The 14304-nt window shown below is 47.9% G+C and overlaps 1 protein-coding gene across 5 annotated transcripts in view; it reads left to right on the top strand.

The window, feature by feature from the left end:
- The window catches only part of RNF216 (ring finger protein 216), a 76514-nt gene that overhangs the window by 54409 nt on the left and 7801 nt on the right, over positions 1 to 14304 (top strand). For all 5 annotated transcript variants that reach the window (XM_041462590.1, XM_041462591.1, XM_041462588.1 and 2 more), the window contains 2 exons: positions 7734 to 7831; positions 10137 to 10359. In XM_041462590.1, coding sequence (XP_041318524.1) covers positions 7734 to 7831; positions 10137 to 10359 — 321 coding nt within the window. The remainder of the gene's footprint in view (positions 1 to 7733; positions 7832 to 10136; positions 10360 to 14304) is intronic.

Below are 14304 nucleotides of genomic sequence, written 5' to 3' on the forward strand. Positions count from 1 at the left end.
CAGGTGACTCAGTGTCACTTTGGTGAAGGTGCAAGGTGAAGGTTAGCGGTTCACAGGGCCATTTTCATACCTCTGTGGTAAATATTGCTGCTATAAATATTACAGCTACAGGGCTGGCTGCCCTATGGTTCAGTTCAGGGGTGCAAATGTGTCCTGCCTGCACAGTGCTCGTGTGGGGAGCAGCAGGTAAGAAGTAACTGAAGTACACAAGCATTAAAGCAGTAAATCATCTGAATTTCTGAGTTTTCAAGAAGGTCAGTTATCCCTTTGCTTTCTATTTTGTCGATCCTTGCTAATCATTCCCCAACATTTTTTGTTGATTTTTTTGTTTAGTCTGCCTGTTTAAAGCTAGGAACACCTTACTTTGTTTGAGGGTTTCCCCTCGTTTGGGTTTCATTTCCCAGGCAGCACGAGCTGTGCTTGCCCAGTTTGAGGATGGACTTGTACCCAGAGCAAAGCTATTTACCAGCATCAGTTCACCTTCCCCCATCCCTTGCTGGTGGTCTGATGATCTGCAGTGTGAACTTCTGTTGTAGGTGGAGAATGCAGTTAAAAATGTTCTAAACTGAAAACAAGGTGTGTTAATGCTGCTAAATTGCCATCAAAATTGCTATATTGCAGAGACTCCTTAAAAAGGGTGGTGGGTGTGTTACATAAACCTGGGTCTCCGTGCAATTTTTGATGGAGGAGAGGACATCTCTAACAGAGTTCCTCTTGCTGATCTTTTTGTGTTATAATAAAATCTGGGAAACCAGGGGGAGAGAAAACCACGGAAAAAATTTGATGGGTCTGGAAGGGGCTCTCTCAGGTTCTGCCACCCAAAGGGTGGGGGTTTGTGTCTGGGGCCAGCTGATGGGGGAATCAATTTGTTTGTCATGTGGTGGTGTAAGAGGGAAGTTTCAAAATTAACTTCAGTAATTGTTCCTCCTCTCAGTCTCACAATGCATCGTTAGCAGGTACCTCTGCAAATAAGATACCTTGCTTTTGTCAGCCTTTAGCTTCTTGGCATCCTTGGGTGCAACCCCTGGTGTGACCTTCCGGAGTTATCCTTGAAAAATCAAGTTGCTTGTTTTGAACTCTAAATCTGTGCCTCTCCCAAGGTCTCTATTGTTTCCACCAGCTCCACAGTCAGATTTCATCACTGAGTGTTGCAGCTATTGGAAGCAGCATCCCTTTTTCTGTGAGGTTGTGCAGAGGATTACATGGATAACCTCCTGGATCTGCTCTGCTGGATTGAGTGAGGGAATGTGCACTGGGGGAGGGCAGGAGGGGCAGCTGCTGAGGCTTTGAACTCCTCTGCTAGTATTTAATTATTTACCTTGGCTGGGAAGGCAGTAGCTGTTATCTGCAATCAGTCCAACAGATCTCAAAGCTGTGCTTGACAGCTACAGATGTGTTTCCAGTAGCATGTGCTGAGTTTCTCTCAACTTTTTCCCTGGGAAGGAGTGATATGACCTCAGGTACAGTGATTTAGCCAACATAGTTGGTGTGAGGTCCCAGGATGTATTTAACCTGCCTTTCTAAAGTGGCCAAGCAGTGTTCTCCTCTACCTGCACTGCAGGTGGCCTCAGGCTGGTGGGTGACCACCTCTGGGTATGTCACAGTCCACCCTGTATCCAGAATTCCCAGTGTGCTGATGTGGAGAGATGCTCTGTGTGATGCCATCTAGCTCAGGGCTGGGAACTAGCTTTTGGAAAAAAACCCACATCATTTTGGTGAGGAAAGCTTATCCTTGTGAGAAACGCTTGTTGCTCAGCTCAGGGGAAGGCTGATGAGATGGATGTGTGATGCAAATGCTCCAGTGCTCTCTTCTGCAGCCAACCTGCTGCCTGCACCTTTTGATGTATTTCTCAGAGCCCTGGAGCTTGAGAGAAAGTAGCTTTGAAACAATCATACTTCTTTATAAACATTCCAGAGAATGAAAAAAAAAATAGTTGTGTTCAAGTGCAAATTAAATATGACCTTTCTCCATGAAACAGCTGTTTCTCATACTCAGGTTACCCTGAGTGTGAGATCAAGGAGCAATTTCTTGTGCTATTGCTGTTTTCACCTCTGGCCAGTCACAGGGTCACTGATGCTGAGCAGCACTTCTTGTGTGAAGCTGCAGATATTTTTGCTTCATAGGTCTCTAACCACTTCACCCACACCAGCAGCTGTTCTGGCCTTTTAAAGTCAAACTCTGAGGAGGGAAAAGTTTATTTTGGTTTGGTCTGTGTGTTTTAGAAACTTCTGAATTACAGATATGAGATTGTCCTACTGACTTAGGCAAGAGGTGGGAGTTACCACACATTTCTGGTTCTGGGATTGTGGCACAGACAACCCAAACCTTCATGGGAGCCAGCCTGGAAGGAAAAGGGCATTGAGAGTATCTCGAGTATCTTAGAGATGGAGTGGGACTAAAAATATGCTCAATTTAACAAGAACAGCCAAAACAGAAGACATTGGTTTGGTTCATCATTTTTTGTAATGGGATTTAACATATGGCTATATAAAAGCTTTAACCACCCTTCTTAAAGACTGGACTCAGTGGAGATCTTTTCCAATCTTAATAATTCTGTGATTCTTGGTGGATTTTGGATATAAATGCATGTTTTCCTTATCCAGCTTTTAAATTCCCGGTCACTCTTTTTTTAGGTCTCTATTTTTATGCCACAGCACATTCTTACAGCCTAGCCCAAGCTTGTGCCTTTGCTTTATTTCTCCCTGTGACCTCTCCCCTCACAGAACAGCTCATGGCCGTGCTCAGGAGAGGAGAACTCCGTTTGTTTTTCCCAGCTTTGCCTTCCTGCTCTCAGCCCCTGCCGTGTGAGCGGCCGCCGCTGAGCGGCAGCGCTGCCTGGGGAACAGCCGCGCTCCCGGGGGAGCTCCAAACCCGCGGCTGTCCTGCCAGCCCCTTGCTCCATCACCCTCCAAGGCATGGCGTTCCTCTCTCTCCACCCTGCCTGCATTTGGTGTTTGGGGTTGGTACCTGCTGCCCATCGTGCCCGCTGTGTGCTGCTCCACGCAATTCACGATGGAAGGAGTTTCCCTGCGCTGGGCAGTCAGGGATCTGTGGAGCTGGAGTCGCCCCTCCTCCCTGTGCTGGGTGTTTGTACATCTCTAAAGAGGGGTCTCTTACCCAAATGGATTGTCTTGGGCTGGATTATAGCCTCTTTATCCCAGCTTAACATATGGGAAATCCCAGAAACAGCCCTGAAGGAGTGTGTTCGTGAGAGCTTATCCATGCTTAAAGGTTGTATTCATTTAGCCACTTCTGCATCAATTTTTAGTCAAGGTGGGTGCAGCTTTATGGACAAAATGAGACTTTGTGGGGAGGAAGGCTCTGTGGTTCTTTGTTTTCCCATTAACTCATCTGGTTGGGAATTGCAGCTCTTTAATTAAAGCAGCACAGTACGGACTGGCCCTGAGGTGCTGTTCTGAGGCACTTTCATTCACATCTGCTTTTGGGTAAAGCTCAGCCTGTTTGGGGTCAGCCTGTGCTATTGCATGTCCGAGAGCAGGAGGAAACAGCGAATCAATCACTGAGGCTCTGTCCCAGGCTGCCTCACCTCCCTCCTGCCAACACCCCACGTGTGCCATGGGCAGAGACCACTGGAGCGTGCACCTCACCCTTCCTGGGGGATGCAGGGAATCACACAAGGATTTAATTACCCAGCATATGGAGAGCTGAGGGGAGCTCAGAGCCACCACTGGGAGCGGAGGGCGGTGACGACAGCCGGGGCTGTTGCCTGTTGTTGTTTAAGTGGAGTTTCCCCCACCCTCTCTGCGTTCTGCTCACTCAGTAAATGGCTCCGTGTAAACTCCTACGGCACAAGCGGGCAGGCGGGAATGCCGTGGGCAGTCGGGCTGGGATCCGTGTGGATCATCTGATGTTTTTGTCCATGTGGCATTTGTTTAGGTTGCAATCGGGAAAAGTGATTTCTGTTACTGACTGTGGCCAAGAGAATGTGGTGACTGGCAAGGAAAAGTTGATTACTTGGGATTTTTGCCCCCTGTGATGAGTGGGATGGACTTTAGAGAGTTATTTTTAGTTGATTATAGAGTGAGGGGAAAAAAGTCTAGGCTGTGTTTAAAACTGTAGCATCCATTGGATGTACCAGCAGAAGTGCTGAGGAAGGTGGTAAATTCATATAAAACATTCCCTACCACCTTCATTAGGTGCTGGGACAATTAACAAGGGTGTTGAAGGATTGTGCTGCCCGCACTAAAAGCAAAGTGTCCACCCTTGGCCAGGCTGGCCCTGAGCACAGAAAGCTGCACATCCACCACTGACCCTGGGAACAAAGGATCCTCCTGAACCCAAACATGTTTGTGTTAATCCCGGCTGTTTCCTGGCGGGCAGCGGGAGGAAGCAGAGCCACTGCCTCTAACAGATGTACAGCGAGGAGATTACAGGGTGAGATTAAACACCCTCTCCATCACATCCTCCCTCGGCCAGCACAGCAGTAATGGACTGTCCCAGGCTGCCTGCCAAGCTGGGGCAGATGTAACAGGCAGCAGATTCTTAATCTCCTGTCTCCATGCCTGGTTTGGAGCCGTTTCCTAATGCCAAGACTTCTTCAGCACCTAAAGCGTGAGCTGCCTTAGCTGTACCTGCCTGTGAGGAGGAGTGGGCTGGGAGAAGGCAGGAGAAAACATGGAATTCACAGCATCCAGAAATGATGCATTCAGCTGAAGTACTGTTAAAGCTAAAACACAAGTGCCCCTACCTGAGTACAGCAGGGTTTGCTAAGGGCCCAAGTGCTGAAGAAGTTGGGAAGGATCTTTCTTTTGGTGGACTGAGTTACTTTTTGGCCAGTACATTTGGAGCAGATGATTTCAGGACAGGGAAGGACTTGTTCCCTCTTTCTGGGTTTAGGTGGTGACTTACATTGCTGTAGCCAGTCTTGGTGCCTTGTGCAGCTCTTCCCATGGAAATAATCTGGGTTGGTTGCAAACTTCAGCTGTTCCACTGCATGTTTAGGTTAATTAATATGGTAATAGGAGAGTATCTTCCATTATCAAACTAAGGGATGGTTCTGGAGTAAAAGAACACTTTGTGGAAATTGTAGAGTTCAGAATTGTCATTGTGTGAGATGTGCAAAATCCTCATCAGCCAAGTGGGTTGCGTTTGACTCAGCAGAAATTAAAGAAGGTCGCTTTTCTTGGGCAAGGGCTGTGATCTCAGTTGTGGTACCAGGGCAGTAGCTGTTGTCTGAACCTCCCAGTTCTGTGTGAAGGGATCAAACAATATGCCATTGTTTTTGGGTAGAATAAGAGGAAAAATCACAACAAGTTCTGCTACTGAGACGTGTGTGGTGCATATTCCCAAGCCTCCCATGGAGAGGACGTTGCTCAGTCAGAGGCAGCACCAGGTGACACTCGGGAGTTGGGAAGCCACAGGACTGTCCCCTTCGTGGGGTGCACTGGCACAGGCCCAGCTGCCTGTGGGTTTGCAGCTCCTTGAGGACAGCACAACTTGGGAGGGATCCCAGAAATGTGCACAGCTGCAGCGGCACCCGCTGAGCCGCAGTGACACAGGGAACCAGATACCTCCTGTGGTGCCATCCCAGGAATCTACATGGCCATGCCTCTTCCCTTTCTCCTTGTCTGCACAGAAATCCCTTTTCCTGAGTGCAGGAGACAACTGTTTGGCAAATAACAGCAGCCTGGGCTCCAGGGAGAGCGTTCTTTCCAACAGCAACCAGGCTGGAGGCAGGAGCAGAAGGGAATGACTTGGGATGAGGGTCTAAGTGGCACCATCTGCTTCAGAAGGGCATCGTTTGGGCAGCAGAGGAGGCTCCTGGAGTTAAGTAATTGGGAATAGCAGGCTCCTGGCTGGAAAATGTGCCAGCCCTCCTGGCAAAAAGCTGTTAAATCTCTCTTGCTGGCGTGTGGAAGCAGTTCTGTGTAACAGGGCTCCAAAGGCTCTTTTTAACCCTTGGTGTTCATAAAAAAAAAGGCAACCTAAGGCACTTTTGATCTAGGAATGGCATGTGGCCAGGTGTTGGGAATAAAGGGGAAGGTGGGTCCTCATGGAGGTGTGTGAACAGCTCCCTGTCTGATCCTCCTGTGCTGCTAACAGCCAGATGTGGCCTGCCAAAAATGCACACAAAATGGTGCCTGTTTTAACAGCTTTAGCAGGAAAACACAGGGTGTGATGAATGATTCATGAGAATCAATAGAACCCGAGGCATTTACTGCCCCTTAAAACCAGAGCCTGCCTGCCAAGGGGTGCATTTGCAAGGTGAGTGATCACAAAATGCTCTGCTGGGTTTTGGGATGCAGTCACCCTTACCCCGCTGTCTGCAAACACATCCTGCTCAGCAGCCAGGCCCAGGAGCCTTTCATTCCCCAGATGAAAGCACCAGCAGTTGGGCATCTCCCAGCGAGCACAGATACAAACAAGGCCCCATTTTGCATCCCCCCTCCTAGGGTGGCTTCCTTGGAAGCTTTGGCCTTCATCCTGTTTGTCTGATTCACGATCAAAAGAGTGTTGCTGCCTACGTGTGTCTTGAAGCATTTTCTACTTTCATATCTCACATAAACGTCCAATTTCTTCATTAAAATAAAATGAAGGTAAATGCAATCAAGTAAGATCTGTCTCTGCAGTGGTTGTATTTTGCTGATAGTGAGACCAGGGCTGGGCAAAGCTCTTTTGGGACCTTTTCTGGTGTGCAGGGGAAAAGGATGCTGCATAGCCAGATGGGTTTTCCTGCCAGGGGGAAGGTTGGATCTAAGAGTCCAAGTCCCAGCCATCCTGAAGATGAAACAGTTGGATCATAAAACATGTATTTTTTTCAAGTCTCTTCTGGATGTTTTTTAATCTTCCTCAAATTAAAGGAAAATCTCTTGTTTGACCCAAAACAAAATTGTTTTCTTTGGCCAGCCAACTGAAAAAATCAGCTCTGTCCCCAGTGTTGGTCCAAGCTCCCTTCCCAATTGTGCCTCCACAGCAATCCTGCTCCATGCAACTTTACCAGTCCTGGATTGGAGTCTTGTTGCTAAAGAATTTGCAAGAACAAGAGAGTTCAGCCACTTGCTCTAAGTTTAGTCCAGCTATTCTGGTTGAGTTTGTAAATATTTGTTCATGTTCCACCTCGGCTTTATGGATGTTTGTTCACATTCTGTGTTTTTCAGCTGTTTAATCATTTATTTTGTGAGATTTTGCAAAACTATATATATATATTTGCTTGTGTGCCTGGTGAAGCTGAGGTTTTGATGTAACTGCAGAATTTCCATCAATGGTGGAATTAGAAACCCTTTATGTGAAGGTGAAGGATTTTGGTCAGGAAACAGATGAACTTGATGTCCTTGCACATTTTTACCTCTGCAGTCTCCTCTGTAACTGGTGAGCCTGGTAGCTGTCCATGAGTTTTAGGTGATTAGGATTTATGGATTTATTTTATATCTATTTTCCTGTGCCTTGGAAAGACCTTTAGCTCCCATGCATTTTTACCTCTGCAGTCTCCTCTGGGTTGTAACTGGTGAGCCTGGTAGCTGTCCATGAGTTTTAGGTGATTAGGATTTATGGATTTATTTTATATCTATTTTCCTGTGCCTTGGAAAGACCTTTAGCTCCCATTATCTGTGGCCTTTGCTCTCTTATGGAGGACAAACCTGCAGACCACTGTACCCCACCCTCACCTGAGAACCTGCAGCTTGATGGGGGAATTTTTACAGTTCTTGAAGCTGTTAGTGGTGTGCTGAGTCTTTTTTTTTTTTCTTCCTTTAATGTTTGTTTTCCTCCTCAGGAGACATGTCGGAAATGCCAGGGGCTGTGGAAGGAGCACATGAATCTCACCTGTGAGCAGCTGGCTGAGAAGGATGACATCAAATACAGGACATCCATGTAAGTGACACTCCACAACCAGGGGAAAGCAGGGAGCTGGATGAACTGGGAATCACAGGACACTGTCCCTCAGTTTCTGCTGGGTCCTGGGGATGGCAGAGCTGAGGGGTCAGACAGCTCCCAGGATGAGGTTTCTGTCTGTGAAAGATACTTGGCAGCAGATCCAGCTGGTAATTTGAGAACGTGGGAAAGCTGTCACCAGCCCAGCCTGCTCCTCTGGCTGGCCCAGTGTCTGCAGACTGGCACCTGGTCCTTCTCCGAGGTGAGAAACCCCCATTAGCATTGCTGGGGGGAGAAGGGAGGTGGTGTACTGAGGCAGAGGAGTGGATTGAGTCACAGCAGGTCATTACTAGCCTTTGAAAATCTGGAGTGGAGACTGCACTGTTTGCTCAGCTGCTGCTTTGTGGGAGAGGATGTGTTTTCCTCCAGAAGCTTTTGCCTGTTTCTAACCGGTTTGTAGGAATTGTTACAAAGTGCAGTCACATTTTGAAATATGCAGATGTAAATCCTGACTGTTACCCTAAAATTTTTTGCAGTTTGATTTCTCTCTTATCTGCAGTAAATGAGAAAATCTTCTGCCTTCAGGAAACAAGGGAATTTTCATCCATGGAGCTAAATGTCTGGTGCAGCCAAGTGGGACTTGCCCACATTGCCCAATCCCTTCCTCTCTGATTTAGTCTGTCTGGCATGAGTAGAGGTTGGAAAGCTCCACCACTGGGATTTGAATGATTCTTGCTTACTCATCCCGCAGTCCCTAATTCAGAAGAAAATCTTTACAGATTTGATATGACTTTTTTTCTCTGCTGATCCTTTCCCTGTAGGAAAGAGGGATGAGAGGGAGGAGGAATGAGTTGTCATGTCCCTAATAAGGAAAAAAATACCAGTTTCAAAACCTTCAGCAGATTGTGTCTGTGGATAGATGAGTCTGACTGCCTGATACAATAAAAACTTCCTTTTGAAGCCCTGCATAAGGAAAGGGAAGCCCAGCTGGAGTTCAGGCTAAACTTCCTGCCTTGCTCAAAGTTTCCAAAAAAAAAAAAATCTGCATTGACAGCATCCTGTTGAGTGGCAGAGGGAAGAGCAGCTGCAGCTCCAAGGAAAGTCACTCTCAAGTTGGGTTTTTGTGCCTATTCTTAGCACATCTCCACATGCCTGGGTGCAGGTCATGCTGGATATAGCTCTGTGGGAACCTTGGGTGTCTGCAAGGCTGGGAAGTTCCCACCTCACCATTCCCTGCTCCTCTGGTTGTGCTGATGGAGCAGTCTGTGGGGCCGTGCTGTAGTCCTCAAAAATACCTCCCTGCCATCTCCCAAACGTTTGTTAACTTTGCAGATGCACTGAAGCAGCTGGGTGGAGATGCCTGGCTAAGGATGATTCTTCCCCAGTGTCAGAAGAATTGTGCTTCCCTCCATGAAAACACGCTGGCTTTGCTCTGCTGTCATCAAATTTCACTTCTAGGTTGTGAATTAAAGTGTAACATGATCTCCAGTGGTCAGAAAATGGGCCCTCAGGATGATAATTTATATTCTGAAGTCTTTTAATTAAATGACCGAGCCTTTCTTCATTTCTGTGCCAAAATAGTCTTGCTGTGAGCTGAGCCTGTGCTGGAGCGTGTGTCGCTGCCAGGGTGTCCCTTGGGAACAAGGATTGAGCTTTGTCCTGGATTCCCACTTGTGCTCTGTTAGATGAAAACCCATTTCTTAAACCTAAGGCAAGAACCTCTGCAAAATGTGTGCGGGGAATCTTAGAGAAAAGATAACTCCTCTGTGAGGAAATGTGATTATTTTTCAGTTACTGATTTAAATTTAACAAACACTAAGAGAATCTGGAGCATAGCAGCCAGGCTTGGAAAAGAAATATATGGTCATGGCAACTTGGTAGCCAGAGCAACAGGCAAACATAAAAGCTAGAGGTGACAGCCAAATGTTTGCTTTTCCTGAACATTATCTCCTTGGCTGTATTTTCCTTCTGCCAACTCAAGCCTCCATGTGCCCTTTGGCCCTTGAACTTGCATCTCAAATTCCTCCCAAGCTAGAGGCTGGTGCTTTGGCTCTCGTGGAAACCAGGATCAGGGCTGCAGCATGCAGCCAGTGATTGACTTTCTTTCACTTATTTTGTTCTTGAGTTGTCATGGGCTGGCTCCAAGTGGAGCTGAGCCCAGACCTCCTTGGAACAGCGGCGGACTTGGGGATGGAATCGGAGCAAAGAGGAGGGGGTTAAAGCCTTGCTGGGATAGTGTAAAAGTCATTTTATCACAGGCTGGTGAGTGCAAACACCCCTTTGCTAATTCTCCCTGGTCTTGCAGAGAGGAGAAGATGACAGCTGCCCGGATTAGGAAATGCCACAAGTGTGGGACGGGCCTGATTAAGTCGGAGGGCTGTAACCGCATGTCGTGCCGCTGCGGCGCCCAGATGTGCTACCTCTGCCGGGCTGCCATCAACGGCTACGACCACTTCTGCCAGCACCCCCGCTCTCCTGGGGCTCCCTGCCAGGACTGTGCCAAGTGCTCCCTCTGGACAGACCCCACAGTAAGTAACAAAGCATTTTTGTGAATGATTCCCACCCCAGTTTCAATCACTGTCCACACCAGTGCTTTGCAATACACACATTCCACCCGGGGAAATTGGTTTTAGCCAGCGCAACTTTTACCTTTCCCAAGGCAGCTAAAACACCACACTGAGATCCTGCAACAGAGTCACATCTGACCACAGCTTGGAAGGAGCTGGTCTTGCTTTAGGGAAAATCAGCTCCTTGCAAATGAGGGCTTTGGCTGGAAGTGCTCTGAGTGCTGTTCTGGAGAGCGAGGCTGGTGGGCAGCAAGTGCTGGCACCAGGCACAGTAGCCAGCATTGGGATTATTGGGACTCATTCCTACTTTTGCAGCTGAGATGGTGTTGGCATGGCTTGGCATTTGGAGACAAGGAGAATTGTGGTTTTGGTGCCCAGATGATCTGACTGCTGGCTGTGAATCCTGTCACAGAGATGGACCCATCAGAGAGCTGCCTGCAAGCCTGGAGTTGTAGCTGGGTCCGTTCTCAGGGCTGTTGTCAGCAGCTGCAGAGGGAGAGCTGAGGTGTAGAGTGAGCTGTGAGAGAAGCTGTAGTAATTTAATACATCTCCTATCTGTGACAGGCTTGGGAAAACTTGCTGCAGCAAGTAAGCCTCTGTAAATAGAGGTCTTCAATACTCTAAATCCAGGAGTGTTGGAAGGAGCAGGAGTTGAATTTCCTGATTTTAGTAAAGCTGTAGAGCAACATGAATGTGGATCTGCCTTCCCAGGGCTCGCCTGAACTTCCTTTTTCCTAATGGTTCTTTGTCTTGGGTTTCTGCAGCTTTCCAGGCTGTTCCCAGCCCCCCTGTCTGCAGGGAATGTGCACAATCCTGCATCTGCACAGAGTCAGGGAAAAGCCACTCTAAATCTCTCCTTTCTGCCTCCAGGCTCTTGGGGATCTCCCAGCAATGTCACAACCAGCGTAAGCTTCCAAGTCTTCTGCTTGCCTGCTTTTATTCCCTGAATTATCCTGTCAGTGTGAGCTGTTAAACTACACACAGCCACCTCCTTGCAGGCACCCCTGTAGCGTTTCTGACACCTGGTTCTGAGTTTGTGGGATTCCTGTCCCACTCCTTTTCCAGCAGGATGCGACTCGGGGCTCGGCAGCGCTGGCATCCGTTGTTCCTGTCAGGCTGCTGATTGTGCTGGGGGATGGCATTTGTTCAGAGCCAGAGAAAACATGAGGCCTCTCAAAAAAGCTCGTACTGTACTTTCAAATAAATAAATAAATAAGCAGCACAAAGAGGCCACTGTCACCAGGCCCTTTCCACCTCTCTAATTAACCAATGTTGTGGCAAAGAAAAATTTCCCACTGTCAGCACAGAGCTGGCACTGCCTGCTCTTTTTATTATTTAATTCTTTTTTGGATGATGGAGTGCTGGTGGGCTGGGGAGGTGAAGCTGGGTGACTGTCCTTGCTGCAGTGCAGAGTAACACAAAACTCAGCTGTTGGCTTGAAGCTGCAGTGATGGTGGTACCTGTGTGCATGGTCCTCCCTCATAAGGGGCTTAGGGACACCAACCCAACCCCTCCTGGGTGATCTGTGCTCTCATATGGGACGTGGAAACAAGAGTTAGCCTGGTAGATGTAAAGAGGAAAACAGAATTTGAGTCTTGACATGGAGATTTGAAAGAGCAAAAGACCATTTCATCAGTAGTGTTCTGTCCTTTGCCAGGGATAACGTCCATCCAAGGCATGACTTTGAAAGATCTGGTTTGAGTCTAAATCCCTATTATTTACAGCAAAATTCAGGTTTCTTTAAAATAGGGAACCTTTGTTCTTTTCCAAATGTTTAATGTTTTCCCAGTCTGAAACAATTCTTGTGAAAGTATAAGTAAACCTATTCATTAGCTTGGGTTAAAAACAAATTAAAGGCAGTCCTCTAGGAATGGCAGCATCTGTTAGTCTTTGTCTCAAATGATCTTGAGAGAGTAAAGCAGAGGCTTCAAAATTTCCCATAATTAAAGGTTGGTTAAAATTTTGTCCCTAAGCTATAATCAGGCTGGAGTCTGATTTAAAAGTATCAGTGCAATATTTTCTGGCTCTGAGACAAGCTGCAGTCCTGCTGTGGCGAGCAGCTTCCAGGGGGGCCAGGCAGGAATTGTTTAATCCCTGCATTTCTTCTGGAGCTAACTGGTGCCCTGCACCCCTCTAGGAGGTGCCAGGAGCCCTTCCCAGGAAGCTGCTTGGCCAAAAGTCCTGGTGTCCCCCAGTCCGTGCAGGCTCTGCTCTGCAGGAGAGGCTGATGCAACATTGCCAGAGACAAAGCTCGGGAGGGAGCAGTGGGAATAAAGCAGTTAGAAAGCATCCAGAGGAGAGATGGAGGAGGGCCTTGAGGGGAAGCTGTCTGAGGAGTGGTTGAGGTTGTTTGGTTTGTTCAGCTGGAGGAGACTGAGGGGAGATTCATCGGGGGCTGCAGCTCCTCCTGAGGGGCAGCACAGGAGCAGCTCCAAACTCTGCTCCTTGTGAGCAGGGACAGGACCCAAGGGAACATCTGGAGCTGTGTCAGGGAGATTAGATTGGATATCAAGAGAAGGTTCTTCCCCCAGAGGGTGCTGGGGGACTGGAGGGGCTCCCAGGGAATGGTCACAGCCCCACAGCTGCCAGAGCTCCAGGCCAGGAGAAGGTTCTTCCCCCAGAGGGTGCTGGGGGACTGGAGGGGCTCCCAGGGAATGGTCACAGCCCCACAGCTGCCAGAGCTCCAGGAGCATTTGGACATCACCAGGCACAGGGGAGGGATTGTTGGATCCTGTGCAGAGCCACGAGTTGGACTGGTTGATCTTTGTGGATCCCTCCCAGCTCAGGACACTTTATGGTTCTACAAATTGGCTCTGGGAGTGAGGGGCTGTGTTTGCCCTGATTTCTAAATATCTGTAGCAAACCTAAGGCTGCTTGTGTGCATTTCATCCAGTTCTTACAAATCCTGGGATGCAATGGGATTAATGCATTCTGGTAAACCAGGTTCTGCTCTCAAATGTATTATTCTGAATTTAATACTCATCTTTGGGCCATCAGTAATATTGCACAGAGGCTTTTTTTGGCTTTAAAGTTTTAAGATGTTTTCAGTAAACTCTTAAAACCCTCCCAAAGGCCCATCGTTAAAGTTCAAAGCAGAAGACTAATCATCATGAGGTGTTTGCAATTATCCCCCCTTCTGGTGTTATAAAAAGATGAATGTTGAGAGAAGACTCTGTAAAACTTCAAATGCATCAAGGAAATGCATGAAGTGCACAGTGCTGCCTTTAGGATTTGAAAGCAAGGAGGGGGGGGGAAGCTCCCCTAAATTTAGGATGTGGAGTTTGTGGCGGGTTTGGGGTTTTTTTAACTGCTATAAAACGCCTCAATCATAAGCATATGGTTAATCCAGGGGAATTCACAGAAAGCCATCCATGTGGAATGCCTGTTGCTAAAATAACTCTGCATTTCTTGAACGCCGGCGTGTTCTCCGTCCCCATCCCGGCCCCCCTTTTCCTGCAGCACTGCGGATGCCCTGTTCCAGCTCCAGCACAGGCTGCTTTCATCCCTGCTTCCTGCTGCATGGAGGAGCACCCGGAGACAGCCGCTGCCTGTTCTTGCTCAGGCTCTCCGCAGCTGATCTGGGAATGATTTGAAACAAAACCCCTTAGTCCTTTGGAAGCCTCCGTCGTGAAAAATCATTTCGAGTTTATTAGGAACGGCTGCGGCCACACGTACGTGGAAAAAAGAAAGCAGTAAAGAGGCAGAAAGGGGAGGCAGTGGTGCTGAAGCACTTTCTAAAGTAGGGGAGGAGTTGCAGAGCCCAGAAATAGGCACCAGGACTCTTGTTTTCCCTCTTTTCAGGAGGCGGCAGCCGCTTCCCGGTGACACTTAATAATTAAAGATAACGAGAAGCGCAGGAGATAAAAACAGAGCTTTCAAAAGCTCCCTGGATGGCACTTTTGTTCT

The sequence above is a fragment of the Pyrgilauda ruficollis genome, unplaced genomic scaffold (assembly GCF_017590135.1).
Source record: "Pyrgilauda ruficollis isolate IOZ18807 unplaced genomic scaffold, ASM1759013v1 scaffold16, whole genome shotgun sequence".
NCBI classification, from domain to species: Eukaryota; Metazoa; Chordata; class Aves; order Passeriformes; family Passeridae; genus Pyrgilauda; species Pyrgilauda ruficollis.